A 27,714-nucleotide genomic window follows, 5' to 3' on the forward strand; every position below is an offset into this window, starting at 1 on the left:
AGATCTGCCAGCAGCAAAGTAAGTCATGTGGCTCTGGAAATCAGCATCATGAAAGATGGCTGGGTAACTGAGGAAGCCCAATTTAAAAGGAAACTGTCCACTTGAGAATCACGTTTGTCTCAAAATATTGGACCTCCTATATTTACAAGCAATACCTTAGATTATTATAACTGAAAATAGCTAGAGGGGAATGTTCTCTATTTTTTGATAACTTTGTGCATTTGACTGTATTTATGTATAGTCAATTTCTCCCTTGCAGAAAAGACCCTTTTAGACATCAGCAAGAAAGCAGGGAAGTCCTTATAAAATATATTTGAATGATGTTCAAGTAGTACAGCCTGACTTTAATACTTTTTATTAAGGATACTTTATCAGAAATTGGATTTTTTTTTAAAGTATAAAAACAATTCACATTGACAGTGTCCCTTTATTGTTGTGGCTACTGGCAGCTCCTCAAACACACAAGTTGTTTCAGATTTTGGAAACGCGACCCTGCAGATTTGAGGGCAGAATGGAGCCCTTGATGAATGGTGTTGTGATATAACAGTATTATACGAAGCATTTTGTCCTTTTAGAATAATTAATCCCTGTGAACTCTAGAATAGTATGTGTTTGCCTCTTGGGAAATCAGACTTCCTGTACCAAAATAGTCATGGAATATCTTTTTTTAAACAACTAATCAGTTCTTATACTCTTGTGTAACCACTGCATCGTGTCCTGAAACGATAACCTAAATGTGTGATTTTATTGCACCAGATCAGCACAAGCTTCTGGCAGGTCTGAAAGAGGAAGGATGACAAGACATTAAGAAAGCAAATAAATGTGAGCACTCCTAAAGCAACTGCAGATCTAATATTCTTTTTGTGTGACCAGTTGCTTGAAGTAGACCCTTTGAGTCAGTGAAAGCAAAGGAAGGAATCGCTATCCCCATAGGTCAACTTTTAACTGGATTGATCTGAAGAAAGTCCACCTTGCTGTTCACTCCTCTTCCCAGTATTTCCTATGAGTGAATTGAAAACTGGTTTCATCTTTGCCCATTTCTGGAACTGAACCAAATCTGAACCATTTGTAAGATTCAGGACCTGTTTGGTTAACTCCCCCTCCCAACACTCTGGTCTTCTGCTGCTGGGATCTTACATTCCTGCAGTTCCTTTCTGGGGCTTCTCTAGTGTGCCTCAGAGAGCACACTGTGCCTGGGATGCTGTAGGACATCCCAGCTGCACTGTGCACCCTGGGATGTTGCCAACTGGACAAGCCTAGAGTGCATTAATTACAAGTTAGCCTCTTGAGGTCCCTTCCAGTCCTGTGATTTTATTATTATAATACCCGATGATACCTCCATGAAAAGGCCCAGTAAGTGCCCCCTGTGGAGGGCTGTGGTTTTCTATCAACTGGCTTCCTTGGTTCAACAGTAGAGTGTACAGTTGCTTCTTTTTTCTTCCCAGTTTCTCTGCTCTCTCCAACCTTGCCAGCAGCATTGTTATACTCATGAAATACACCAGATACTCTAGAGACAATTTCTATACCCATCCCAATATTTAGCTAATGTGCTGGCCCTCTTTTTGTCACTGCTGGGGTTTGATATCTGCAGCATTCGGAGTAGTTATGCTGGACATTGCATGTAATATTGCCATGTGTTGCAGAAGAATAGCCAGGGAATTTTGAACTATCCTTGACTTTGGAAACCAACCTCCAGGTTTGGATGAGGGAGGGTGAGAGTGATTAATGGGACAGGGAAGGAGAGAAAGTGTTTTTGATCATCTAGGGAGCTAGCTCGGATGATGACTAAGCTTCCACAGTCATGTCTATTATGGTGATTTACAGTAAGCTAGGCACTTCAAAGATAATGCATAAAAGACAGGTCCTTGACCTAAAGAATGTACAAGTTAAAGCCCCAATCCCACACTGGAGGCTTGCAGGACAGAGCTCTCGGCCTATATGGAGCCTTACTGATTTCATCAGGGCTCTGCACAGGCATATGGGGGGTAGTCTGCTCTCCCAGTTCTCAGTGCAGGATCGAGACCTAAAAGATAACAGCTACAGCTTACAAGTCATCTCACAGAATGGTTTCTAAGGAAGGGCAGCTCTAAAGAGAGAGGGACTGGGGGTGTGTTTGTGTACATACTGGTGGTACTAGGTCCAGGTTAATAGAAGGAAATAGTTACAAATAATAAAGGGCTACCAAGCTAAATGTAGAAGAGGTTTAACAACAAATAATTAGGAAATTTAAAACCACGGAAGGATTAAAACCAAATAACAAGAATTGAAGTACAAAATAGCAAATAGGATGTGAGTCAAAATTAGAGCAGCCAGGCAGGTTCTAAGCCACAATAGGCAGTCAAAAGGCACATGGGCAGAATAGACAAATATAAAGCAAAAAGACATTTTTCTGCATCTGTCACCCACACTCCACTTTTGGCTGAATATTCCCTGTTTAGTTTGTCATGTTGTAGTAGCCGTGAAGTCCCAGGATATTAGAAAGACAAGGTGGGTGAGGTAATACCTTTTATTGGATCAACTTTGGTTGGTGAGAGAGACAAGCTTACACAGAGCTCTTCTTCAGGTCTGGGAAACGTACTCCGGTGTGTTGTGAGCGGTGTTGATCATTGTAGCAGTCACACCTCTCAAGATTCATGGCTCCTACGTATGCCTATCACAACATGTAGTGTGCCTCATCCAGTGCATTAAATGCCCCAACAACAACTATGGAAGTAAAACCAGACAATCACTATGCTGTCAAATGAACTGACACAGGAAAATGATAAAAGACAAAAGCACCCTATTACCTATGGGTGAACACTTTTCACAAAGCGATCACTCTATATCTGACCTATCAATCCTCATCCTCAAACGAAACCCGAACAGCACTTTCAAAAGATGAGCCTGGCAGCTTAAATTCATAACCATGCTAGACACTAAAAATCATGGACTGAATAGAGACACTGGATTTATGACTTATTACAACAGTCTATAACTTATTAACAACCCCCCCACCACCCAGCTGTTCCCTCCCCGACCCCCACCTTCCTTTCCCCCATGACTGGATGGGTGTTAACGGGCCACTTCACCTTAAATGGTGAAATATGTGTAAACTCCTAACACAGCTAAACAATCTATTCCACCTTGTATTTAGCTGTGACACTTTGAGGACATTTCCCAGACCTGAAGAAGAGCTCAGTGTAAGCTTGAAAGCTGGTCTCTCTTACCAACGGAAGTTGGGCCAGTAAAAGCTATTGCCTCATTCACCTGTTTAGTTTGTAAGTTTCACAGGGCAGGGACCTGTTTTTATTCTGTCAGTAGAGTATCTCCCCCTTCCCCCCCAAATGCACTAGTGTATATTTAAACTGACTACTCTTGGTGCTTCTAGTTGAGACTAAGTTGAGGCCACTCCCAGAACAACTCTGTTGTTTACTCTATCTTCAAAGTAATGTGCAACTGTAAATCTCTTCCTTGAGTTTTACAGGGGAACCTTGTGACACAAGGGAGCCAAACACTGTACCTAAGTGGGATGTCAGCCTGATAAGTATTGCTGACATGGCAGTCTCTCTTCTTTACTTTCCAGCCTTGGTTTGCAATATCATACTCTTTAATAATACAAGAGTGATATGGAGCCAAATTACAGTCCCTTGTTAAAAATGTCTGCCTGGGCAATCATGTCTGAACCTTAACATGGTTTCTTCCAGCAGTTCTTGGATTCTTTTTGTGCTATAGAGTTTACAGCTCTCTAAAGAGTGTTGGAGGTATTTGAGGGAAGAGTCAGAAAACTAACAAAGTATATTTCCAAGTTCTGGCTTGAATAAGTAAAGAATGTACATCCTAGCTGGAGAGTCAGTGTAAAAGAGATTAACCTGTGCAGGAGGGGGCAAAGAAAGGAGTTCTCAGCTCTGGAGCTGAAGAAGTCCTGAGACTGGACTTTAAAATCAACGACCTGCTTCACCCAATCATGGTCAGAATGGAGCACCAGGCATCCAGGGGACAAGGTGAAGAGGTAAAGATGGAGGAAGCCCCTTTTGGCCATTCTAGAAGTGACCGTAACAAGCTCCCAAGAAAGCACCAAGGCCCAGATGATGGGGAAGAAGGGTCAGCCTACTTCTGATTCTTAAGGCACTAGGCAGGTGGGAATAAATAAAGAGGAAATAGGGAAGAACCCTGTCACATGGATGCTATTACTTAGAAAGGATTTACCAATACTTTAAAGCAGTGGGGAGCAAATAAGGGGAATCCCTTTCTCTTCATAGTAAGGAAATGTTTCTTCAGGGGTCCCCTGGGACAGGCAAAAAGAGCACATTCTGATTCAATCTTGTGTCATGGAAATTCAGTGCAAGTCGTTCCTTTCTCAGAAGCGCGGCCTAAAGATATCCTTAAAGTTCACTTTTCAATGCAGTAGTTCTGTACACGTGCGTGCATATTTCAATGGATTTGTATATTGCCACATTTGGATGGAGAAATGGTTTCAAAATATAATTATAAGTGCTTGAAAATGTGAAATAGTGCACACATATTAGACAATGGAACTTCCAAATCTATTTTCATATAGATGTACTGCGCAAGGGAGCACAGCTATCTAAAGTGCCTGGTTTTCCTGAAGTGTTTCCCCTCATCATAAAACCACCATGGTTAGATCTTCAGTCTTCTTATTCCCCCTAGTAGTGTTCCTCTTTCATCTATGATCTGATTTTTCAAATTTCCCAGGCTTGTCCATTTTGCACCTGAGAATGCTCTTGGAGCCTGTAACAGATGTTAGAAGAGCAGCTTCTCAGGCTGTGTCTTGGCTCCTACGTCAAGGTTGCTGCTCCCTATGTCCAGTGCATCCTGGTAGGGAAGTTGGGCTCAATCCCTAACTCCTTTGTCTCTCTGGAGAGAGGATTCCTAAGCCGCTCCATGCCTGACTTTTTGGAGCTGCCAAAGCCGTTCTTGCAAATTCCCCAGTGACTCCATTAAGTGCCCGCTCCTGGTCGTGCTTGTGAATTAATGGTGTAATTAAAGTGGAATGGTGTAATTAAAGTGCATAGTGGAAATATGCCTGTTCCTCCAGATGGTGCTGCATCTATGTTGTTTTTCTTCTTTCTTTCTCACTGAAAAACATCACCCATGGAGATTACAGGTCCCAGATCGAAACACTCCTTTTTTTTAGCTGACTGACCAGGATGTTCCCATCAGTGTGGAGCATTTTATATTGGGACATGTAATCTCTGTGTTCTTCAAGCCATAGTGAGGATGAAGGCCACTGGATTGTAGAACTTTATGGGGGCATTTAGCAGACAAGGTGCACTCTGCCTGCCCTTGGTTTATGCTATGAGTACTGTTGGATTAGTTCTGGTATTCTGGTGTCTAACAATGTGTAGTTAATCAAAGGCTACAGAGAGTCTTTTTTTTCTTTGCAGTAAAGCCGTGATGGATCTGTTGGTGGATTTGTGCAGCCGGTACCACTTGAATCCAGTTCACCATACTCTTGAGCTGAAGGCTTGTGGGATGCAACCTTTGAGTTATAAGCCTAATACTTTGGTTGGGGCGCTGGATGTACAGACAGTACTTCTGAAGGAGAAAGTTCCTGAAGGGAAGACAAAACGACCTCCACCTAGGATCCCTGAGGTCAGTACTGCCTGCTGCCTGAACAACACTATGGGACCATCATTATAGTAGTATATCTTCAAGCAGCGATGCTGATACTCCCTGTTCCACCCACTTTTTTTTTATATCTTTAAATCAGGATGGGGGAGGCTTGTGTACAGACTGATGCAGTCATCTGTTAAACTGGTAAAGTTACTATTACTCACTCTGGATACTAGCATTCTGTTGTAGTAATAAGGTTAAATATAGTATTTAGGGCAGATTAAATCATTATGACAGAATCTGAAGGGACATTTATGAAATAAAGTTTTTAAACTGAAAATAATCACTAAAGTGAATTTTAAGATGTTTCACCTGTTTCCTTTATGTAGTGACTTTGCACATACAGTAAGTATATTGTATAAGTAACGGTTATTTATCAAGAAGACCAGGAACCTTAAAGTAAATGGAAAGTTTCACCATCTGGGAGAGATTTGGAGCCAACCATCTTCCAAAGACTTATTTTTTCTCTGAAATATGAACATTAATGGGAATCAGTGCATCTGATCACATTAAAATATCACAGAGGGAGCTACTTACGCACACTGAAAAATGACATTGTTTTAAATAAGCAGCGCTCTGGCCACAGCTCCTTTCCCCTGGCCACATTTCCTATATAGGCACTATGTGCAGGGGCGTGGTGTAAAAGCTGCTTTTCTCCAACTGGAGAATCCTTACTTGGCAAGATCTCTTGGATTTATGACCCCTTTGGGCAGGTGTATCATGCAAAGGGGCCTTAGTGTAACCCAGAATATGGGCCAAAATTTCTTCCCCCTCTGCTCCTTGAATTAAAATCTTTATTTGCCAGTATCTGGTTTTGGAACAGATTTTTTTCCCCTCCCATTTGATTAACTTTGCTTTTCACTCTTCCTCCAGGTATTTTACTGTCTATGCTTTGAATGTCATTCAAATGTGGTGGTGCTTATTTACAGTAGGATTCCTAATGCATGACTGCCTCTGAGTTTGCTCTTATACACTAGTCCTTGTGAATCACTCCTTGGAGATTTTTTTAAGATCTTGTCCAATAGCAAGTTTCCCCATGTGGGTCACTAAGTTTGCACCGGAAGGATCAAGGCAAAACAAAGTCTTCAGTACCTGCTCTGTGTCACTGGAAAGCATGTAGGGAGTCGGTGTGGAGACACCCACATAAAGCCTGACAGTGTCTGTCTGTTTCCTTTGCTTTCTCAGAAATCCATGAGGTTGGTAGTGAATTACCTGAAGACACACAAGGCTGTGGTACGAGTTAGTCCTGAGGTGCCTCTGCACAGCATAATCCCAGCCATTTGTGAAAAATGCGAGGTCAGTGCAGAGCAGGTCGTCCTCCTGAGGGACAATATCACGGGGGAGGAGCTGGAACTTACAAAGTCCTTGGACGAGTTAGGGATAAAGGAACTGTATGCTTGGGACAGGAAAAGAGGTGAGTCTAGTTTAATTGCATCTGCTATGGCTCTAGTGATCTACCAACGATTACACATGATCTGTATTTACATCTTCGTTGCTTTAAAACCAGACTTAAATAGAAGGGTGACATTCATGTAAGCTTTACAGAGCTACTCATGTTTTATAATCAAGGCCAGTAGCAACAGCAAGGATAACAGTGCATTCAGCTGCCATCCAGGAGTCCCCAGAATGTAAATAGCGTGACTTGTTCCCAGGCATCATGCCAGTAGAGGCTAACAGCTGTGAAAGAGATGATTGGCTCAGTCTAAACACACAGGGAGGAGCCTCGTTGCCCCGAGGGCTGCTGCCAAAAGGGGGGCACAGGGCACTGGTGCCGTATCCAGACAAAGCTGCTCATCCACCTGTGCTGTGACGCAGAGAACGAGGGAGAGCTAACGTGCCACCATCAAGGCAGCTGATAGAAATGAGAGGAACAGAAATAGACCAGGGCTTATGAGAAAAAATTGCTGCTAAATGCCAAAGCAATTCCTCCTATGAACAAAGCTATGTGCTGTTAATGAAGAGGCACCGATGAGGTATTTTTATTTAAAATAATGTTCTTTTGTGTTTTTCTCCTCCTCTAAACAATATTCTAATGCCACCTATCTGGACTTCAGTTTGGTCAGACAGCTCTTTGATCCAGAGAGCATAGATATCTAAATGTGCTTTAGACATCCTAGGCTGCCACTGCCGAGTGCTGGTTTTTTTTACTAACAAAAAGTGATCTTCATTTTAAAAAAAAATCTTTTATTTTTCTTTCACTGAGTAGTTCTTCCAAAAGAGCTGATGTCATTGTTTATTGTTTAGAAAATGTTGCCACCACATATGGTGCTAGACAGGCTTATTTTTTATTTATACAGTCATTTATTTATGTTGGTGTTGGGTCTCTTCTTTCAAACCTGTCTGTTAAATGACAGTTTTACCCTGGAATGATCAACATTTCAATGAGTTTAGGCTTTTAAGTAAACTAAGTATTTCCTTTCCCTTTGAAATGGCGAGAGGCTCAAAAAAGACACCCACAAATTAAAGTGCCACAACTCAAATGCTACTTCTCTTCTATTTAGACATATTTACAGTGAAACACTTTGGAGCAGCATGTTAAGCATACAGTGTTTGTCCTTATAGCATGGCATATTTCAGAGACCTCTCGCTAGAATAATGAGTCTGGGCCTTCTTAAAACATTTTTCTTTTAATTTAATATTTGGACCAGAAAAGTAGCAAAGTGCATTGGCTACAATATTGGCCCTAATCAGGTTCACATTTTGGTACCCATGCAGAGCCCTACTGAACTCCATGTTAGCAGACCCAATTGCAGGATTTGAACCATAGGAGCAGACTGTAATATTACAAATCTTACCCATTGCATAGGTGATTGACACAAGAAATTAACTTCTGTTTCTCAATTAACCATTACATTAGAACGATATTACATCTGATCCCAAAAATGTATTTCTGCAGGATTCATTCTTTTCTGTTATTTTTTCATATCTACCTGCCTGTGTGTCAGTCCTGAGTAATAAAAAGAAATAATTTTAGTGGAGTTTCCCCAGGGTGATCCTGCAAATACAATATTTCTCCCAAGGTTTTGCTAGTATCAAGATTTTCCCTACCCTGCAGTCATTACAGAGGGAAAATTCTCATTAAATTCAGTGGCAGTAACCCATTCATCTGGGCTGCAGAATACGGCCCCATGTCAATTAGCAGGTGGACAAAATGGATTGTTCCAACATCTTATCTCATTAGCAGAGGTGCCCCTATAACCCTAAATATGGTATTGGATGTGCTCAAAACACAGACTGTGTGTAAGAGCAAATTCTAGTTGAGTGACTCCTCACTTGAGGCACCAACACTTCGTTCTAAAGTTCTATTAAGTCTTTTGTTAAAAGAGAAACTCTGCTTTCACCTGGTTACATAGTTTCTCTTAGAAGTTGAAGCAGTTTCAATAAAGATTAAGAATTAGAACAACAAACCTCTCTACTCAAGTAAGTGCATTGTTGCTTGTAACAGCAGCCTTGCATGTCCAGTTTCAGGGAAAAAAACCCACCTTTCTTGATGTTTCTGAAGACCAAATATTAAGGGTAATGGATAGTATCTGTGGTTTACTGGGTCAGGTGTCAGAAAGTTAATGTGGTTTTTCTTGTCCTTTCATTGCCTGTTTTTTCCAGTTCTTCCATCAAAAACTCAGTCTGAACCTTCTCTGAGCTATAGAGGTACTGTACAACAATGCTTAGGGAAAATCAGTTTCCCCTTCAGGTTGTCTTTTTAGCATGGCTTTGGTAGCATAACAAAATTGCAAGGTCATAGCATAAAATACTACAGGGAACAGAGTTGTTTACATTATCTGTTTTATATCATAGACAGTGATTATTTTCAGTGCAGATGGACTGCTTCACTTGCCTGCATTTCTGGCCAAAGTGGCGGGAGGGAAAATACATTGGTCATGGAATCATTTCCATTAAAATGTCAATATTTTAAAACCTTATCACATACTGATGCATGGAATCCTGGTAGATGCCTATAATCTAAAATGTGATTATCTGAATTCAGATCATCTTAAATTTTGCTTTGTCTCATGAGCAAAATGAGAATGTTTTGATTGCCCCAGAGGCATTTAACTACTTGGGGTTTACCTGTACCTTAGTTTTGAACTGGAAAAAACAGATGCTGAGAGATCCATGTGTGTGATGATTGTGGATAAACAATGACATTTTAATTGAGACCACTGTATTAGGGGATGTGTGACGGGTTCCCCCCAGGGTGCCACTTGGAACTGGAGTACCACTGAGGCCCCTGACCCACCAAGGGGTCCCGCATGGGCTCCCTCTCACACCATATTGCTGTGACAAGCTACAAAGTCTTCCAGCCTGCACTTTCACCAGCATACATACAGGTAGGGACACACCCAGCTGCAGTTAGAAACAGGCTCTCTGACCAGCCCCTGCATGGGAAAGCTACTCCCAGCTCCTCAGGCACATACCCCCTCTGGAGTATAAACCCAAAATTATTCCATCTTGCGTTGCACAGGGAACTGTTCAGCGTAAGCTCATTAAATTTGCCCCTTCCCTCAATGCGTAGAGGAATATGCAGCAGCCTTTTGCCCCATGTTATGATTCCCACACACTGGTTTAGATAAAGTGAAAAACAAGTGTATTAACTACAAAAGATGGATTTTAAGTGATTATAAGGGATAGAAAGCAGATCAAAGCAGATTATCTAGCAAATAAACAAAAAACACAAGCTAAACTTAATATACTAAATAGGTAGGGTGAAAATCTGCTATTTATAACCAAAGAGATTATACAAGTAGGCTGCAGATTCTTAAGGGGCAAGCTGCACTTGCTTACAGCTTGGAATCCCCAGGTATTCCATTCACAGGCTAAAAATCCCTTTAGTCTGGGTCCAGCACTTCCCCCAGTTCAGTCTTTGTTCCTCAGGTGTTTCCAGGAGTCTCCTTGGGTGGGGAGTGAAGCACACCAGATGATGTCACTTCCTACCTTATATAGCTTTTGCATATGGCAGGAACCCTTAGTTTCAAAGCTTGGCTCCCAGACAGGTCTGTGGAAAAACACTGACATCCCAAGATGGAGTCTAGAGCAGTGGTTCCCCAACTTGTTCCGCTGCTTGTGCAGGGAAAGCCCCTGGTGGCCCGGGCTGGTTTGTTTACCTGCCGGGTCCACAGGTTCGGCCGATCGCGGCTCCCAGTGGCCACGGTTCGCTGCTCCAGGCCAATGGGAGCTGCTGGAAGTGGCGCAGGCTAAGGGACGTACTGGCCGCTGCTTCCAGCAGCTCCCATTGGCCTGGAGCAGCGAACCACGGCCACTGGGAGCGGTGATCGGCCGAACCTGCAGATGCGGCACGTAAACAAACCAGCCCGGCCCGCCAGGGGCTTTCCCTGCACAAGCGGAGGAACGAGTTTGGGAACCACTGGTCTAGAGACATGTGGTCACATCACATCTTTGTAGAGTCATAGCAACAATTAGTCAGAGGCTGTCTGTAGTGTTCTCAAGAATGCTCCCCAGGTGGAAAATAAGCTCCTCCTAAGGCCTATTGTTCTTTCTTAATGCCCCATTGCCTTGAATAGGCCCTTCCCTACCCATCTATCTTGACTACAAGCATCTTGTCTAATGGGCATTACCCAGGTGCAACTACATTTGAAATATAGATATAGAGTCAATATTCCTAACTTCAGAAACCAAATGATACATGCATACAAATAAGATAATCATATTCAGCAAATCATAACATTTTCAGTGACATCTCACATGATTTATCTTGCATAAAATGCATTATAATTATGTCCTAATCATATCATAATAATTTCACTCTGAAGAATATGGGGTGCAGTGTCACAGGATGTCTATATTGCAATCACTGGGTATGACTGAAGCTTTTGTAGACATACCCATAGACATCATTGTGATTGTGAGCTTTTCCAGTACACGTTTTTGCTTGAAAAATGAATGCCAACTTTTTTTTACAACAACCCTAGGGAAAAGATTTGTAACCAAAACACTTTCAGCAATTGGTTCCTAAACTGTGCCTGCAAAATATGTGTGCAAACATGTACATACTTGGACATTTACCCAGTTAATGTGCATATGGCTGTTTGGTTTACACAAATGTGAATGTTGACACAACATGTGCAGGCACTCATTTTGCAAGTGCATCTAAAATTGCCCAGCTTAGAAAAATAGTCCTCAGTGTTCTTTTGTGTTTCTGTACATGATTCAGAAACAAAAAGTGGGGGTTATTTTCAATTTTCATGAAGAAAATTATAAGCACCGTGTTCTGATTCATATTGAGGACCTTGTGTGAAATCCTGGCCCCACTGAAATTAGTAGCAAAACTGTTGGCTTCAATGGGGCCATGATTTCATCCCTTGACTTCAGCATTCTCTGTCCTTACTTGCATTGTCCTCATATTCAGAGAGTGTAGTATCAGTCATGATCTGCCATATGGACTTAAGAGGAAAATTTTGCCCTGAATTCTTTGTTGATGTGAAATAATATACACAATGTCTGAAATCCCATCTCCGTGTAAAATTTTAAAGGGATTTATAATAAAGATGTTGACAGTCTGTAAATTCACCATAGAAATTACATACTTTGGAAAGCTGATCCATGTGGGAGCACCTGGGTACACCCACACGGGAGTTCCATTGAAGTCAAGAGGATTTCTCATGGATGCAGAGATCTGCCTGTGTACATGTGATTGCAGGACTGGGACTATAGTGTGTCTTTAGTGCAGGTGTTCCTTAATAAACATGTATTTCCCTTTCAACTTTTGGGGCCAATAGCTCCCATGGGTTTGCCTACAGCTCCCATTGACTCCACTTGACGTTCAGCCTTTAAGTATTAAGGGATGGCTTGTGAAGCCCTTATTCACAATGAATCACAGTCTAGCCCTAAGCATGGGGATAGCAATTTCAGACCAACGAGTGCAGGCAATGCTTAGTAGTCATACAGGAAGATATTGGTTAGTTTATTGATGGTATTTTTGTTGAGCTGGAGGGGCATTTTCTTCTTCAATAAGGATGGTGTGTGGTTCTGTTTTTAATCTGTTCATCATATTTACTCTTCTACTATGCTTTGATCTGCTGTATGCACTTAACACCTTCTAACAAAAATGTGATACTTTGTATGACATGCAAAAAGTTTTACAAGAGTCTCCTTTGTGAAATGTATCATTTCACGGTTAAAAAATAATTTAAGGTCATTTTGCTTATTTTTCATGTTACAAAACAAAGCAAATATTTTTTAACTTGTGAATTTTCTCCGTTCGTTAAAACTTCCTCAGACATCAAGAACATTACAACTTGCCAAGAGATAGAGGGCGGCATTTAGGGCCTGATCAATTGCCCATTAAAGTCAATGGGAGAACGACTGCATTGGTTTCAGTGAGCATTGGATCAGGCCTTTAAGGTGGCAGAGCAAATGGCTGAGGGGTGGGGAACTATCATTTATGAGAGCTGGGTGGTCAGAGTTGTTCAACTGGTGTACTGAATTCAGCTTCTTGATATCAGAATGGCCTTTCCTACTGGCTGCTGGCCATGTAATGCATCATGCTGTTCATTATACTGCCAGTGAGACAGATGAGTATATAGCAGTGACTTTTGGGATATGCAATTCCCGAGTCAGCTCAAAGCTGATTTCTGTATCTAAGACACAGCAGTCTGGAAGATACGGACTGTCTGGGCTGTGTTTGGCTCATGGACCACACCTATATCACCTTTCCCCTAAAACATTCATAGAAATACCAAGAAAGCGGTTATTAAGTGGCACTACTAGTGTGAGTAAAGGTTGCAAGATCATTCTCTAAAGAGCTACCACTTCTACAGGAAGGTTCAATTTCCTCTTATACGACTTGATCCATAACCCTCTGATATCAATGGGAGTCTTTCCATTGGCTTCTGATGGGTTTGAACAATGCCCATGGGTTGTTAAAAATCTATAATCACTTTTTTAAAGGAGCATCGTTGAGAGTGTGGGGGGAGGGTTGACTCCTAATATGTACTTTAAAAGCATTTTCAAAGGCTAAGGCCTGGTCTACACTAGGAATATTAGGTTGAGTTAACTATGTTGGTCCATGGTGTGAAAAATCCACACCCCTGAGCGGTGTTTTTAAGCTGAACTAAGTCTTCTGTTGACCTAGGTACTACCTCTCAGGGAGGTGGATTACCTAATGAATAGGAAAACCCCTCTTGTCAGCGTAGGTAGTGTCTACACTGAAGTGCTACAGTGGTGCAACTGCAACAGTACATCTGTGCCACTGTAGTGTTTTACAAGAACACAAGCCCTAAATTACTGTGGTAGTGTCTTAATGACAACTTCAGGACTGATCTTACAACCCGTTACTCCTGTGTGTAATGCGTAACCCTGAGACTCAGGATTACAATGGGTCTCATCCAAAACCTGTTGAAATCAGTGGAAAGACTCCCATTGGCTTCAGAGAGCTTTGGACCAGGCCCTAAATGAGAAAGGATCTGATCCAAGTGAGGATCCAGAATCTGTTATATTATTTTGCCTCATGATCACCCCTATGCACACACAACTTGTATTTCAGGGACTAAAAGGTTAACTTGGGATCATTGCTTTTAAAACTTCTGGGTTTGTAACTGTGCTTTTGGGAGTGTAAAAAATAACCCAATATAATTGTTTCAGAAACAAGTCAAAATTCTTCAATAAGCAACGATGCAACAGAAAAAGAAAAGAGAGGATTTCTGGGATTTTTCAAAGTTAATAAAAGAAGCAGCAAGGTAAGGGTTCTGCAAACCATTACCTATTTTATATCATGCTAAAGAGAATTGTGTTCTTTCTAGCTTTATTTAGGGTACCTTTTATATTTCTTCTTTCAAGGATTTGTTTATCCACAAATGTATAAACTACATTCAAGTACAATCATTTTAATCAACATGTCCATGGGCAGGAGTGAGCAATATTTAATGGCCATTCCTAAGAGGGTCTGAAAAGTGGAACACCGTGTTTCAGATTACAAAAATAATCTCACGTGTAAAACCTCAATATCCAAAAATCCGATGTAATTCCCACAGGAATTATATTAATATCAAACTCTGATGCACTGACAGGCTGAAGAAGTTTTCCTTCTGGGAATAAAATTAAAGGTGAGCTGGACAAGAATTTAAAAATGGGTTTATTTTGGTTTTGCTGAAGCCTGAAAGATGTGTTCCTCAATTTTAAAAGGCAGTTTTGCTACCTGCTAGGCTTTTTTACTTTAGAAAAATCAGAATTCTCATATCCTGTTTTGTAAAGGTCTTTCAGCCCTCAATTGAAGTACTTGGGTGTGTTGAACTTTTAACAAAACACATTCTCATCTAAATGTTAGGCTTTTGAGCTCAATAGGCATTAACAATGACAAGCAGGTTCAAATAAGTCACTTCCACTCTCAGTAACTCAAGCCTGGTCTTCACTAGAAACTTAGGCCTGGTCTGCACTATGGGGTTAGGTCGAATTTAGCCCCATTAGGTCGATTTAAAAATGACTGCGTCCAGACAACCAACCCCGTTCCATCAACCTAAAGGGCTCTTAAAATCGACTTCTGTACTCCTCCCCCACGAGGGGAGTAGCGCTAAAATCGAGCTTGCCTGGTCGAGTTTGGGGTAGTGTGGACGCAGAATTGATGGTATTGGCCTCCAGGAGCTATCCTAGAGTGTTCCATTGTGACTGCTCTGGAGAGTACTTTGAACTCTGATGCACTAGCCAGGTACACAGGAAAAGCCACGGGAACTTTTGAATTTCATTTCCTGTTTGGTCAGCATGGCGAACTCAGCAGCACAGGTGACTGCAGTCCCCTCAGAATCGTACAGTGTAGAATGTTTCTACGCTCCCCCTATCATCTCCGTCCCTGAGGTTATCGCAGATTAGAAGGCGAAAAAACACTCATGATCACATGTTTTCCAAGTTCATTCAGTCCTCCCGCACTGATGGGGCACAGCTTAATGCATGGAGGCATTCAGTGGGCAGAGGCCAGGAAAGAATTAAGTGAGCGCGAAGAGCGAAGGCAGGATGCGATGCTGAGGCTAATGAGGGATCAAACTGACATGATGAAGTGTCTTTTGGAGCTGCAGGAAAACCAACAAGAGCACAGACCCCTGCTGCATCCACTGTATAATCGCCTACCCTCCTTCCCATGATCCATAGCCTCCTCACCCAGATGCCCAAGAACGTGGGGCAGGGGGGGTGGAGAGGCTCCGGGCACCTAGCCACTCCACTCCAGAGGATGGCCCAAGCAACAGAAGGTTGTGATTCAAACAGTTTGATCTTTAGTGTGGTTACAATAAGCAATGTGGCCTTATCCTTCCCTCCTCCCCCACCCCACCCCACCCGGGCTACCTTGTCCATTATCTCATTTTTTTTAATTAATAAAGAAAGAATGCATGGTTTCAAAACAATAGATACTTCATTTCAAAGGGGGGAGGGTGGTTGGCTTACAGGGAATTAAAATCAACAAAGGGGGTGGGCTTGCATCAAGGAGAATCATGCACAACTGTCACACTGAAGGCTGGCCAGTCATGAAACTGGTTTTCAAAGCCTCTCTGATGTGCAGCGCGCCTTGCTGTGCTCTTCTAATCGCCCTAGTATCTGGCTGCTCAAAATCGGATGCCAGGCGATTTGCGTCAACCTCCCACCCCACCATAAACGTCTCCCCCTTACTCTCACAGATGATTTGGAGCATACAGCAAGCAGCAGTAACAATGGGAATGTTGGTTGCGCTGAGGTCTGACCTAGTCAGCAAACAGCGCCAGCGAGCTTTTAAACATCCAAAGGCACATTCTACCACCATTCTGCACTTGCTCAGCCTATAGTTGAACTGCTCCTTACTACTGTCCAGGCTTCATGAACCATGGGAACAAGGGGTAGGCTGGGGTAGGTGTGACCGCGTGGTGCTGCTGGCTGGGAGAGCAGCCTGAGGCAGAAGCCTCCAGCTCGCATGATATTCCAGGCAGGACTGAATCTCCATGAAACGAAACTTAAAGAAGAGAATGACCTGGAGTGTCTGGCTCCATTCGGTGCTCTAAGAGGAGAATAGCCATGTCTATCCAAGCGCCCCGATCGACCTCACCGAGGTCTGCAAGGAGCACCCAGGAGACGTACAACAACTATCAGTCCTTCTGCACGGTCTGCCGCGAAGGCAAGGAGCTGCTGCTGTCTAGCAATGCAGTATCGCATCTGCCAGCAGCACCCAGGAGATGTACGGTGACGGTGAGCTGAGTGGGCTCCATGCTTGCCGTGGTATGGCGTCTGCATGGGTAACCCAGGAAAAAAGGCATGAAACAATTGTTTGCCGTTGCTTTCATGGAAGGAGGGAGGGGGGCCTGATGACTTGTACCCAAACCACCCGCGACAATGTTTTTGCCCCGTCAGGCATTGGGAGCTTAACCCAGAATTCCAATGGGCAGCGGAGACTGTGGGAACTGTGGGATAGCTACCCACAGTGCACCACTCTGTAAGTCGCTGCTAGCCATGGTAGTGAGGAGGCACTCCGCCACCTTAATGCGCTTAGCGTAGACATACGCAATCGACTGTATGAAATCGGTTTCTAAAAATCGACTTCTGTAAAATCGACCTTATTTCGTAGTGTAGACATACCCTTAAGTCGGTTTAACTATGTCAGTCAGGGTGTGGAAAAATCTACACTCCTGAGCGGTGTTGTTAAAATGACCTAAGTCCTTGTGTAAACAGATGTAGACTGTCTCCCAGAGAGTTGGATTACCTATACTGAAAGGAAAACCCCTCCCGTCAGTGTAGAAAGTGTCTATACTGAAGTGCTGCAGTGGTGCGGCTCAGCTGTGGCACTGTGGCTTTTTAAGTATAGACAAGCCTTTAGACTTTTCTTCGTTTGAATCTGTGATGTCCATGAACCTGCTAGTTCTGCAGACATCTCTCCATGCCTCCAGGAAAACCAGAGTGGACAAGATCAGAATTTCTATTAGTGCAACATAAAAAACAAAGGGAGGAAAAGCAACAAACCCTCAATCTTTCTTTACACATAAGGAAGTAAAAAAAAAAAAAAAGCGGGTGGGGGGGGGTTGGGAGGAAGGCACAAATCCACTATTTGCTTTCTTTTCTAGTTGCCTTTTACAATGAAGGGCCCAGTCCTGCTTCTTTTGAAGTCAGTGGGATTTCAGTTCCTTAGGAGGAAGGATGCACCAAGAATTTGGAGTCTAGTTAAATCCCCTCCAGCAGAGAGTCTTCTCACAACCTCCTCAGGGACTCTTTGATTTTCCTTCCACATAATAAATTCTTTCTCGAAAGACCCCTCCATCTCAATAGCCTCCTGTTTTCTTATTGACTCCCTCAGAGCAAGCATGGATTCCAGGATCCTGCCTTAATCCACTGTAGCATGCAGGGTACTGTATACCAGCGGTGGCCAAACTGTGGCTCATGAGCCATATGTGGCTCTTTTACAATTAAAGTGTGGCTCCCAAGCCCCCTGCCCCCTCCTCCTTTCTCCACCTACTAGACTTCGGGGGGGTGGAGCTCAGGGCCTCTTCTGCCCTGCAGTGGGGTGGTTGGGTAGGGGCTTCTGTTCAGTGGGGAGGGAGGGTCTTGGGGCTTCAGCCCTGTGGGGCACACCTGCCGGGGCTTGGGGCTTCAACAGGAGTGGGGATGAAGCCCTGAGCCCCAGCTCTCTGCAGGTGTTTCCTGGCTCTTAAACTTCTGAAGATTGTTGTATGCAACTCGGGGGGCTAGTAAGTTTGACCACCCCTGCTATATACCAATAGATTAGGAGCAGCTTTAGAAGAGGACTTGACTTGTGCCTGGGCAAACGCTTATGCTCCTGCAGCATCCCATAAAAGTGCAGCAGACTCCTTCTGGCCATAACAGTCCACCTATATGTATCCACTTGCATGTAGTGGACAGCTACCACAATTCCATCTTACGTTAATAGGAGCTGTGACTGTTCAGCCTCTGAAAAACCAGAATCAGAGGTCCCACACTGGCCAACCAAAAATGGAGGCATTCAATATTAATGGGCTCTTTTGAAAATCTCACCCTAGATAAGCATGTAGCCTTCTTATTAACAGACCATTCCATCGTGATGGGGGTAAGGATGGTGATGCAGCATCAGAGCGTAAGTCATTAATAACATACACTGATAAGAGTGCGTTTATGAAAGAACTTGCATATATACAGCTCATTTTTAATAAGTGCAAACTTATGCTGGAAAGTTTGTACTGTGCATACACAGCAGCCAATTTTAGAATTTTTTTTAACTTTATTAACTTTTGCCTAGCTGCAGTATTGCCAAACCCAAGCATTCCAAAATCACGAGACTGGCTTAAAAATCATGAGATATTTAAAAAATAATAAATTTGGGGGCTCATTTTCTTTGCCACCGTGTTTCTGAGCCTTTAGGGTGCACTTGGGTCAAATTTTTAAGCTTTTCTCTACAACTATGAGAGCTGAAACCTTTTGGTATTCCACTTGGTTCTCCTCAAGTTTGACTTGCAACATTTCTGTGATTTACAATCCTGGTTTTATGACACCCACTGGGGATGGGGATGAGATTACTCATGACCTATGCAGGATTCCAAACTCCTTTCTCTCTCTAATATTCATAAACTAGGGACAAAAGAAAAACACCATTCTTGGCTGTGATTTTCAAAGGAGCTTAAAGGAATCCCGGTCCTGATTCTTGTCTTCATTACCTGGGTCACTGGCTACAGTCTCTGAGAAACCAGACACTTTATAAATCAAGCATGAAAAATATATTTAAAAAATGCAGTTAACAGTTCTTTCCTGTCGCTAACACTGAAGATTTGTGTGTATAAAATTTGTGTGGTTTGTGTGTATAAAAATGTCTTCTGTATTTTCCACAGTATGCATCCGATGAAGTGAGCTGTAGCTCACGAAAGCTTATGCTCAAATAAATTGGTTAGTCTCTAAGGTGCCACAAGTACTCCTTTTCTTTTTGCAAATACATAACACAGTTACTCTGAAAACTGAAGATAATCAATTTCTATCCTTTACAGTGTTCTTTCTCAAATCAGAATTCTCTTGTCTTCCATTCTCAAGGTTTCAATCCAAGACTTGATTCGCTGCTTGATTTTCTGCTTCCCATGCACTTAGATTCATTCTGATTTGCACACACTTTACACTTAGGGCTAGATTGTATGTTTTACACAAAGCCCTACGCAAGGAAGCCGGGACCACAGGGCTGCTTATTGCTTTACTCTGCAGGCTATTGTGAAGGGGTTGTAGGGCCACAGCTCAGTTTCTCCCCACCCCTCTCTTGGCCAGTCTGCTCATTGGAATCAGCAAAGATGAGTGGTACTTACTCACAGAGACAGATGTTGTGCTTGTCCGTTGCATGCTCCCCTACCCCTGTGCGCCCAGGAGAATCAGTGGCAATGTGATCCTTGTTCTTCAGTATCCATTTTCTACTAGCTCATCTTTTCCTTCCTTGTGCTGTATAATTCCTGCATTTGTTTGTTTTTTCTGCTGTTCCTAGGTCTCTCTGTTCATATGTTTCTCTCACCTTGGCTATACTAGGGAGATCTTGCAAACTAGTCAATGTTTCTTAAAAAAATAAAAAGTCCAGTGCAGCTGTACTAATTGAATGTCCTGGTCTTGCCCAGATTTGGCACTTTGATTTGGCACAATTATGCCTTGTTTTGTTTGTTTTCCCATGTTGGTGTAGGCTGCTTGTTTGTATTGCAGACAAAAGATCGTTTGAGAATGGACGGTAACTATGGGGATGAGGATGGTTTTAGTTCTGCAACTGCTAGTGAAAGGAGCTCAGATGTAAGTACTAACATGGCTTCTAGATGCTCTTATAGCTTCTGCCTCCTTAGACTGTTCGGATCAGCAGACGCTATTCCAGCGGCTTGACTAAAAACAGTAGCAGTAGTGCACTTGATCGTGTGGTTGCCCCAATACTTGGATGTCTTAACACACAGTTCAGGCTTTTCTGACCACCTGAAATGCAACATGGTGTCTTCAAATAAAACTCGCTCTGACTTCAGCGTAGCCAGGATTTCACCCAAGGACTTTAATGCTGAACTGTGTACAAATAATAAGTTTCATTCGTGGCCTGGTGCACTCCTTTTTGGTGCATCAGTGTGGCTCCAAATACTTTCATAAATGATTTTTTGCTTTTCTTTTTAACATTAGAAATATCAGGTCCTCTTTCTGATGGATGACTGTGGCAAGATTTTTGGAGAACCTAGACACTAACTGATTATACCAGATATCAGACACGATGCTCCCTGCTGTCTTTCTTCACCTTATAATCTATGAACTAATTATTAATCACAATAATTACCTTTTTGTTGGAGCACGTTTCAAAATCTTTGGAAGACCATATTGGTGACATCTCAGGTGACTGAAACATGAGCCTGAGCTCGCACAGCCCCTTAATGAGACAGGAAGGAGTGTCTGGGGAGGTTATGCTGAGGCTGAAACCATGCAGCTCAGTGTCTAAGAGGAAGGGGTGGGAAGAAAATGTCAGATAATTGAGGCAGAAGAAATGATAGAGCAATTCTGAAATGGGGACAGTCGTGAAAAAGAGGCCAAGACCGGAGGAATGGATGGAGCACGTGTGGCAGGAGTGGATGGATGTTAGGTTTGAACACTGTAGTTCAGTAAGTCCAGAGAGAGTTTTCACGATCACAGGGGGCAGGTACAGAAAAGGTAATGATGGTGCTACAGGATAGGTGGGGTATAGGCCATGTCTTCACTTCAAAAAGGGTATGTAAAGTCCTCGTGGAGGCAAGGAATAGATGGGTTTTATGGATGTAACTAGTCAAAGTACACCACTGATAAGGGTATAGACTTGACTTCAACGAGCTACATCTGGACAACACCTATTTGTGTCTTGTCTACTCAAGGATTTTACATTGAGACCACTATCTGACTATAAAACACACTTTTTTGCAATAAAGACCTAGCCATAGTCCCTTCATTTACACTTTGTGCTGTCCCTTGGCCTACATCCTTACATTTCTTTTTGTAGGTAATGTGACTGATCAAATCACAGTTTGACACTGGAAGAAAAGAACAGTTTTAAAAATTACCCCAACCACTAACTATTTCTTTTAAAATCACAACAATATAACTTCACGCACAAACAAATCTTAAAATCAGAGGTAATGTGCCAATGTTCAATAACTGGAACGTTTTTAGATCAAGTGATTAATCCTTTATTTTTTTTTCCTCCAAAGAGCAATTAATCTTCAAGTACAACGTGGGTATTGTTCACTGCTTCACGCTTTTGCAGCTAGCTTTCTATGTTACTTGCTATGATTCTTATCCTGATAAAATTTATGCACATGCTTAAAATATAAGTATGAGAGTTGTTTCTCAGAAAGTTCATGTAATGAGAAGCATAAGGAGTCTGCTCAGCAGTATTGCATCTCTATTCTAAGGTACGAATCTGAAACCAGTTGGAAAACCTTCAGAAAAGAGCTGCAATAACTTGTGGTCTGGAAACATGTCCTTTATAGTGTGCCTTCGCTAGATAAAAAGGTGATAACTAAAACAAGGTAAAATCTTAGTGGAGACAAGGCAGTTTGTAGTTTTAACAAGAGTTAGCAGATTGAGGTATACCCTTTAACTCAAATTGTTCACAGATGAAAGCTACAAACTGTCTTGTCTTCTTTAGGGTGTCACCACTTGAAAGGTAACACAAGTAAAGAACACATCTTTTTACCTGCTGAAGACCTGGCATTATAACCTAAACTCAAACTACTTAACTTGACAAAGAGAAGGTTATGAAATGACTTTACCATGATCTACATGTCCTTACGTGGAGAGAATACTTCCAATAGTAAGGGGATTTTTAATCTAGCATAAAGTCATAACAAAATCTGATTGCTGGAGGCTGAAGTGAGAAAAATTTTCACTAGAAATAGAGTGCTAATGTTTTATACTAAAGATAATTAATCATTGGAACAAGGTATTTAGGGGTTGTGGTGGATTCTCCATAATTTGATATCTTTAAATAGCGATTGGATGCTTTTCTAAAAGATATGCTGTAGCTCAACCAGGACTTGACACAGGAACTACTTGATGAAACTGTACAGCCTGTGTTATGAAGCAGGTCACACTAGAGATCAAAATGGTCCCTCTGGCAATAATATCTATGAACATCCAACATCAGTGAACTGCAGGTATTTATTTATTTTTTTTTTATGTAAAGGAGACAGAATTAGCTATCATCATGTTTAGGCCCGAGAGCTGATGTGTATTGGATCATATTGCATTTTTGTTTATATTATTTTCTATTTTGTGTTCTTGTTAAAAGAAAAGGAGTACTTGTAGCACCTTAGAGACTAACCAATTTATTTGAGCATAAGCTTTCGTGAGCTACAGCTCACTTCATCGGATGCATAAAGTGGAAAATGCAGTGAGGATGTTTTATACACACAGACCATGGAAAAAATGGGTGTTTATCACTTCAAAAGGTTTTCTCTCCCCCTATCCCACTCTCCTGCTGGTAATAGCTTATCTAAAGTGATCACTCTCCTTACAATGACAGGTTTCAGAGGAACAGCCGTGTTAGTCTGTATTCGCAAAAAGAAAAGGAGTACTTGTGGCACCTTAGAGACTAACCAATTTATTTGAGCATGAGCTTTCGTGAGCTACAGCTCACTTCATCAGATGTTTACCGTGGAAACTGCAGCAGACTTTATATACACACAGAGAATATGAAACAATACCTCCTCCCACCCCACTGTCCTGCTGGTAATAGCTTATCTAAAGTGATCAACAGGTGGGCCATTTCCAGCACAAATCCAGGTTTTCTCACCCTCCACCCCCCACACAAATTCACTCTCCTGCTGGTGCTAGCCCATCCAAAGTGACAACTCTTTGCATAATCAAGTCGGGCTATTTCCTGCATAGATCAAGGTTTTCTCACATCCCCCCCACCCCCATACACACACAAACTCACTCTCCTGCTGGTAATAGCTCATCTAAACTGACCACTCTCCAAGTTTAAATCCAAGTTAAACCAGAACATCTGGGGGGGGGGGGGGTAGGAAAAAACAAGAAGAAACAGGCTACCTTGCATAATGACTTAGCCACTCCCAGTCTCTATTTAAGCCTAAATTAATAGTATCCAATTTGCAAATGAATTCCAATTCAGCAGTTTCTCGCTGGAGTCTGGATTTGAAGTTTTTTTGTTTTAAGATAGCGACCTTCATGTCTGTGATTGCGTGACCAGAGAGATTGAAGTGTTCTCCGACTGGTTTATGAATGTTATAATTCTTGACATCTGATTTGTGTCCATTTATTCTTTTACGTAGAGACTGTCCAGTTTGACCAATGTACATGGCAGAGGGGCATTGCTGGCACATGATGGCATATATCACATTGGTGGATGTGCAGGTGAACGAGCCTCTGATAGTGTGGCTGATGTTATTAGGCCCTGTGATGGTGTCCCCTGAATAGATGTGTGGGCACAATTGGCAACGGGCTTTGTTGCAAGGATAAGTTCCTGGGTTAGTGGTTCTGTTGTGTGGTATGTGGTTGTTGGTGAGTATTCGCTTCAGGTTGCGGGGCTGTCTGTAGGCAAGGACTGGCCTGTCTCCCAAGACTTGTGAGAGCAAATACTCACCAACAACCACATACCACACAACAGAACCACTAACCCAGGAACTTATCCTTGCAACAAAGCCCGTTGCCAATTGTGCCCACACATCTATTCAGGGGACACCATCACAGGGCCTAATAACATCAGCCACACTATCAGAGGCTCGTTCACCTGCACATCCACCAATGTGATATATGCCATCATGTGCCAGCAATGCCCCTCTGCCATGTACATTGGTCAAACTGGACAGTCTCTACGTAAAAGAATAAATGGACACAAATCAGATGTCAAGAATTATAACATTCATAAACCAGTCGGAGAACACTTCAATCTCTCTGGTCACGCAATCACAGACATGAAGGTCGCTATCTTAAAACAAAAAAACTTCAAATCCAGACTCCAGCGAGAAACTGCTGAATTGGAATTCATTTGCAAATTGGATACTATTAATTTAGGCTTAAATAGAGACTGGGAGTGGCTAAGTCATTATGCAAGGTAGCCTGTTTCTTCTTGTTTTTTCCTACCCCCCCCCCCCCAGATGTTCTGGTTTAACTTGGATTTAAACTTGGAGAGTGGTCAGTTTAGATGAGCTATTACCAGCAGGAGAGTGAGTTTGTGTGTGTATGGGGGTGGGGGGGATGTGAGAAAACCTTGATCTATGCAGGAAATAGCCCGACTTGATTATGCAAAGAGTTGTCACTTTGGATGGGCTAGCACCAGCAGGAGAGTGAATTTGTGTGGGGGGTGGAGGGTGAGAAAACCTGGATTTGTGCTGGAAATGGCCCACCTGTTGATCACTTTAGATAAGCTATTACCAGCAGGACAGTGGGGTGGGAGGAGGTATTGTTTCATATTCTGTGTGTATATAAAGTCTGCTGCAGTTTCCACGGTAAACATCTGATGAAGTGAGCTGTAGCTCACGAAAGCTCATGCTCAAATAAATTGGTTAGTCTCTAAGGTGCCACAAGTACTCCTTTTCTTTCTCCTTACAATGTGTATGATAATCAAGGTGGGCCATTTCCAGCACAAATCCAGGGTTTAACAAGAACGTCTGAGGAACAGTGCGCGGGGAGGGGGGGGGGTAGGAAAAAACAAGTGGAAATAGGTTACCTTGCATAATGACTTAGCCACTCAGTCTCTATTCAAGCCTAAGTTAATTATATCCAATTTGCAAATGAATTCCAATTCAGCAATCTCTCGCTGGAGTCTGGTTTTGAAGTAATATCTGTTGTAATATCGCAACTTTCATGTCTGTAATCGCGTGACCAGAGAGATTGAAATGTTCTCTGACTGGTTTATGAATGTTATAATTCTTGACATCTGATTTGTGTCCATTTATTCTTTTACGTAGAGACTGTCCAGTTTGACCAATGTACATGGCAGAGGGGCATTGCTGGCACATGATGGCATATATCACATTGGTAGATGTGCAGGTAAACAAGCCTCCGATAGTGTGGCTGATGTAATTAGGCCCTGTGATGGTGTCCCCTGAATAGACATGTGGGCACAGTTGGCAACTGGCTTTGTTGCAAGGATAGGTTCCTGGGTTAATGGTGTAGTATGTAGTTGCTGGTGAGTATTTGCTTCAGGTTGGGGGGCTGTCTGTAGGCAAGGACTGGCCTGTCTCCCAAGATTTGTGAGAGTGTTGGGTCGTCCTTCAGCTTCAGGATAGGTTGTAGATCCTTGATAATGCGTTGGAGAGGTTTTAGTTGGGGGCTGAAGGTGACGGCTAGTGGCGTTCTGTTATTTTCTTTGTTAGGTCTGTCCTGTAGTAGGTGATTTCTGGGTACTCTTCTGGATCTGTCAGTCTGTTTCTGCACTTCAGCAGGTGGGTATTGTAGTTGTAAGAATGCTTGATAGAGATCTTGTAGGTGTTTGTCTGAGGGGTTGGAGCAAATGCGGTTGTATCGTAGAGCTTGGCTGTAGACAATGGATCGTGTGATGTGGTCTGGGTGAAAGCTGGAGGCATGTAGGTAGGAATAGCGGTCAGTAGGTTTCCGGGATAGGGTGGTGTTTATGTGGCCATCGCTTATTAGCACTGTAATGTCCAGGAAGTGGATCTCTTGTGTGGACTGGTCCAGGCTGAGGTTGATGGTGGGATGGAAATTGTTGAAATCATGGTGGAGTTCCTCAAGGGCTTCTTTTCCATGGGTCCAGATGACGAAGATGTCATCAGTGTAGCGCAAGTAGAGTAGGGGCATTAGGGGACGAGAGCTGAGGAAGCATTGTTCTAAGTCGGCCATAAAAATGTTGGCATACTGTGGGGCCATGCGGGTACCCATAGCAGTGCTGCTGATTTGAAGGTAAACATTGTCCCCAAATGTGAAATAGTTATGGGTGAGGACAAAGTCACAAAGTTCAGCCACCAGGTTTGCCATGACATTATCGGGTATACTGTTCCTAATGGCTTGTAGTCCATCTTTGTGTGGAATGTTGGTGTAGAGGGCTTCTACATCCATAGTGGCCAGGATGGTGTTTTCAGGAAGATCACCGATGGATTGTAGTTTCCTTAGGAAGTCAGTGGTGTCTCGAAGATATCTGGGAGTGCTGGTAGCGTAGGGCCTGAGGAGGGAGTCTACATAGCCAGACAGTCCTGCTGTCAGGGTGCCAATGCCTGAGATGATGGGGTGCCCAGGATTTCCAGGTTTATGGATCTTGGGTAGTAGATAGAATATCCCAGGTCGGGGTTCCAGGGGTGTGTCTGTGTGGATTTGTTCTTGTGCTTTTTCAGGGAGTTTCTTGAGCAAATGGTGTAGTTTCTTTTGGTAACCCTCAGTGGGATCAGAGAGTAATGGCTTGTAGAAAGTGGTGTTGGAGAGCTGCCGAGCAGCCTCTTGTTCATATTCCGACCTATTCATGATGACAACAGCACCTCCTTTGTCAGCCTTTTTGATTATGATGTCAGAGTTGTTTATGAGGCTGTGGATGGCATTGTGTTCTGCACGGCTGAGGTTGTGGTGCAAGTGATGCTGCTTTTCCACAATTTCAGCCCGTGCACGTCGGCGGAAGCACTCTATGTAGAAGTCCTCAGACATTCTTGTTAAACCCTGGATTTGTGCTGGAAATGGTCCACCTTGATTATCATACACATTGTAAGGAGAGTGATCACTTTAGATAAGCTATTACCAGCAGGAGAGTGCGGTGGGGGAAGAGAAAACCTTTTGAAGTGATAAACACCCATTTTTTCATGGTCTGTGTGTATAAAACATCCTCACTGCATTTTCCACTTTATGCATCTGATGAAGTGAGCTGTAGCTCACAAAAGCTTATGCTCAAATAAATTGGTTAGTCTCTAAGGTGCTACAAGTACTCCTTTTCTTTTTGCGAATACAGACTAACACGGCTGCTACTCTGAAACGTGTTCTTGTTAGTCACTCATAATTTTTCAAGTATACATACTTGGTGGGAACGGGACTTGATTAATATGTATTAGTTTTGATTATGATTAATATTGTTTTATCGTAGCTTTTAAACTCTAGATTCCAATAATACATTTATTTCTAACTTAATCGTTGCATAGAATGTAACACCAGACATCTGATAGAAAACTAAATCTCGTCTTGGGATAGTTGAGAGTAGACATATATAGCTTTGCTAAGTATATATGA

General features: G+C 42.6%; 1 protein-coding gene across 11 annotated transcripts in view; it reads left to right on the forward strand.

Annotated features, from left to right (window-relative positions):
• The window catches only part of COBL (cordon-bleu WH2 repeat protein), a 240,384-nt gene that overhangs the window by 86,883 nt on the left and 125,787 nt on the right, over positions 1-27,714 (forward strand). For 9 of the 11 annotated variants that reach the window (XM_075125572.1, XM_048839266.2, XM_048839267.2 and 6 more), the window contains 3 exons: positions 5,385-5,592; positions 6,799-7,027; positions 14,212-14,306. In XM_075125572.1, the coding sequence (XP_074981673.1) occupies positions 5,385-5,592; positions 6,799-7,027; positions 14,212-14,306 (532 nt within the window). Of the gene's footprint in view, positions 1-5,384; positions 5,593-6,798; positions 7,028-7,371; positions 7,587-14,211; positions 14,307-20,248; positions 20,317-27,714 lie in introns of those variants that run through there. The other 2 variants (XM_075125571.1, XM_075125570.1) reach the window with 2 other exon arrangements.

The sequence above is a fragment of the Caretta caretta genome, chromosome 2, assembly GCF_965140235.1.
Source record: "Caretta caretta isolate rCarCar2 chromosome 2, rCarCar1.hap1, whole genome shotgun sequence".
In the NCBI taxonomy this organism is placed as follows: domain Eukaryota; kingdom Metazoa; phylum Chordata; order Testudines; family Cheloniidae; genus Caretta; species Caretta caretta.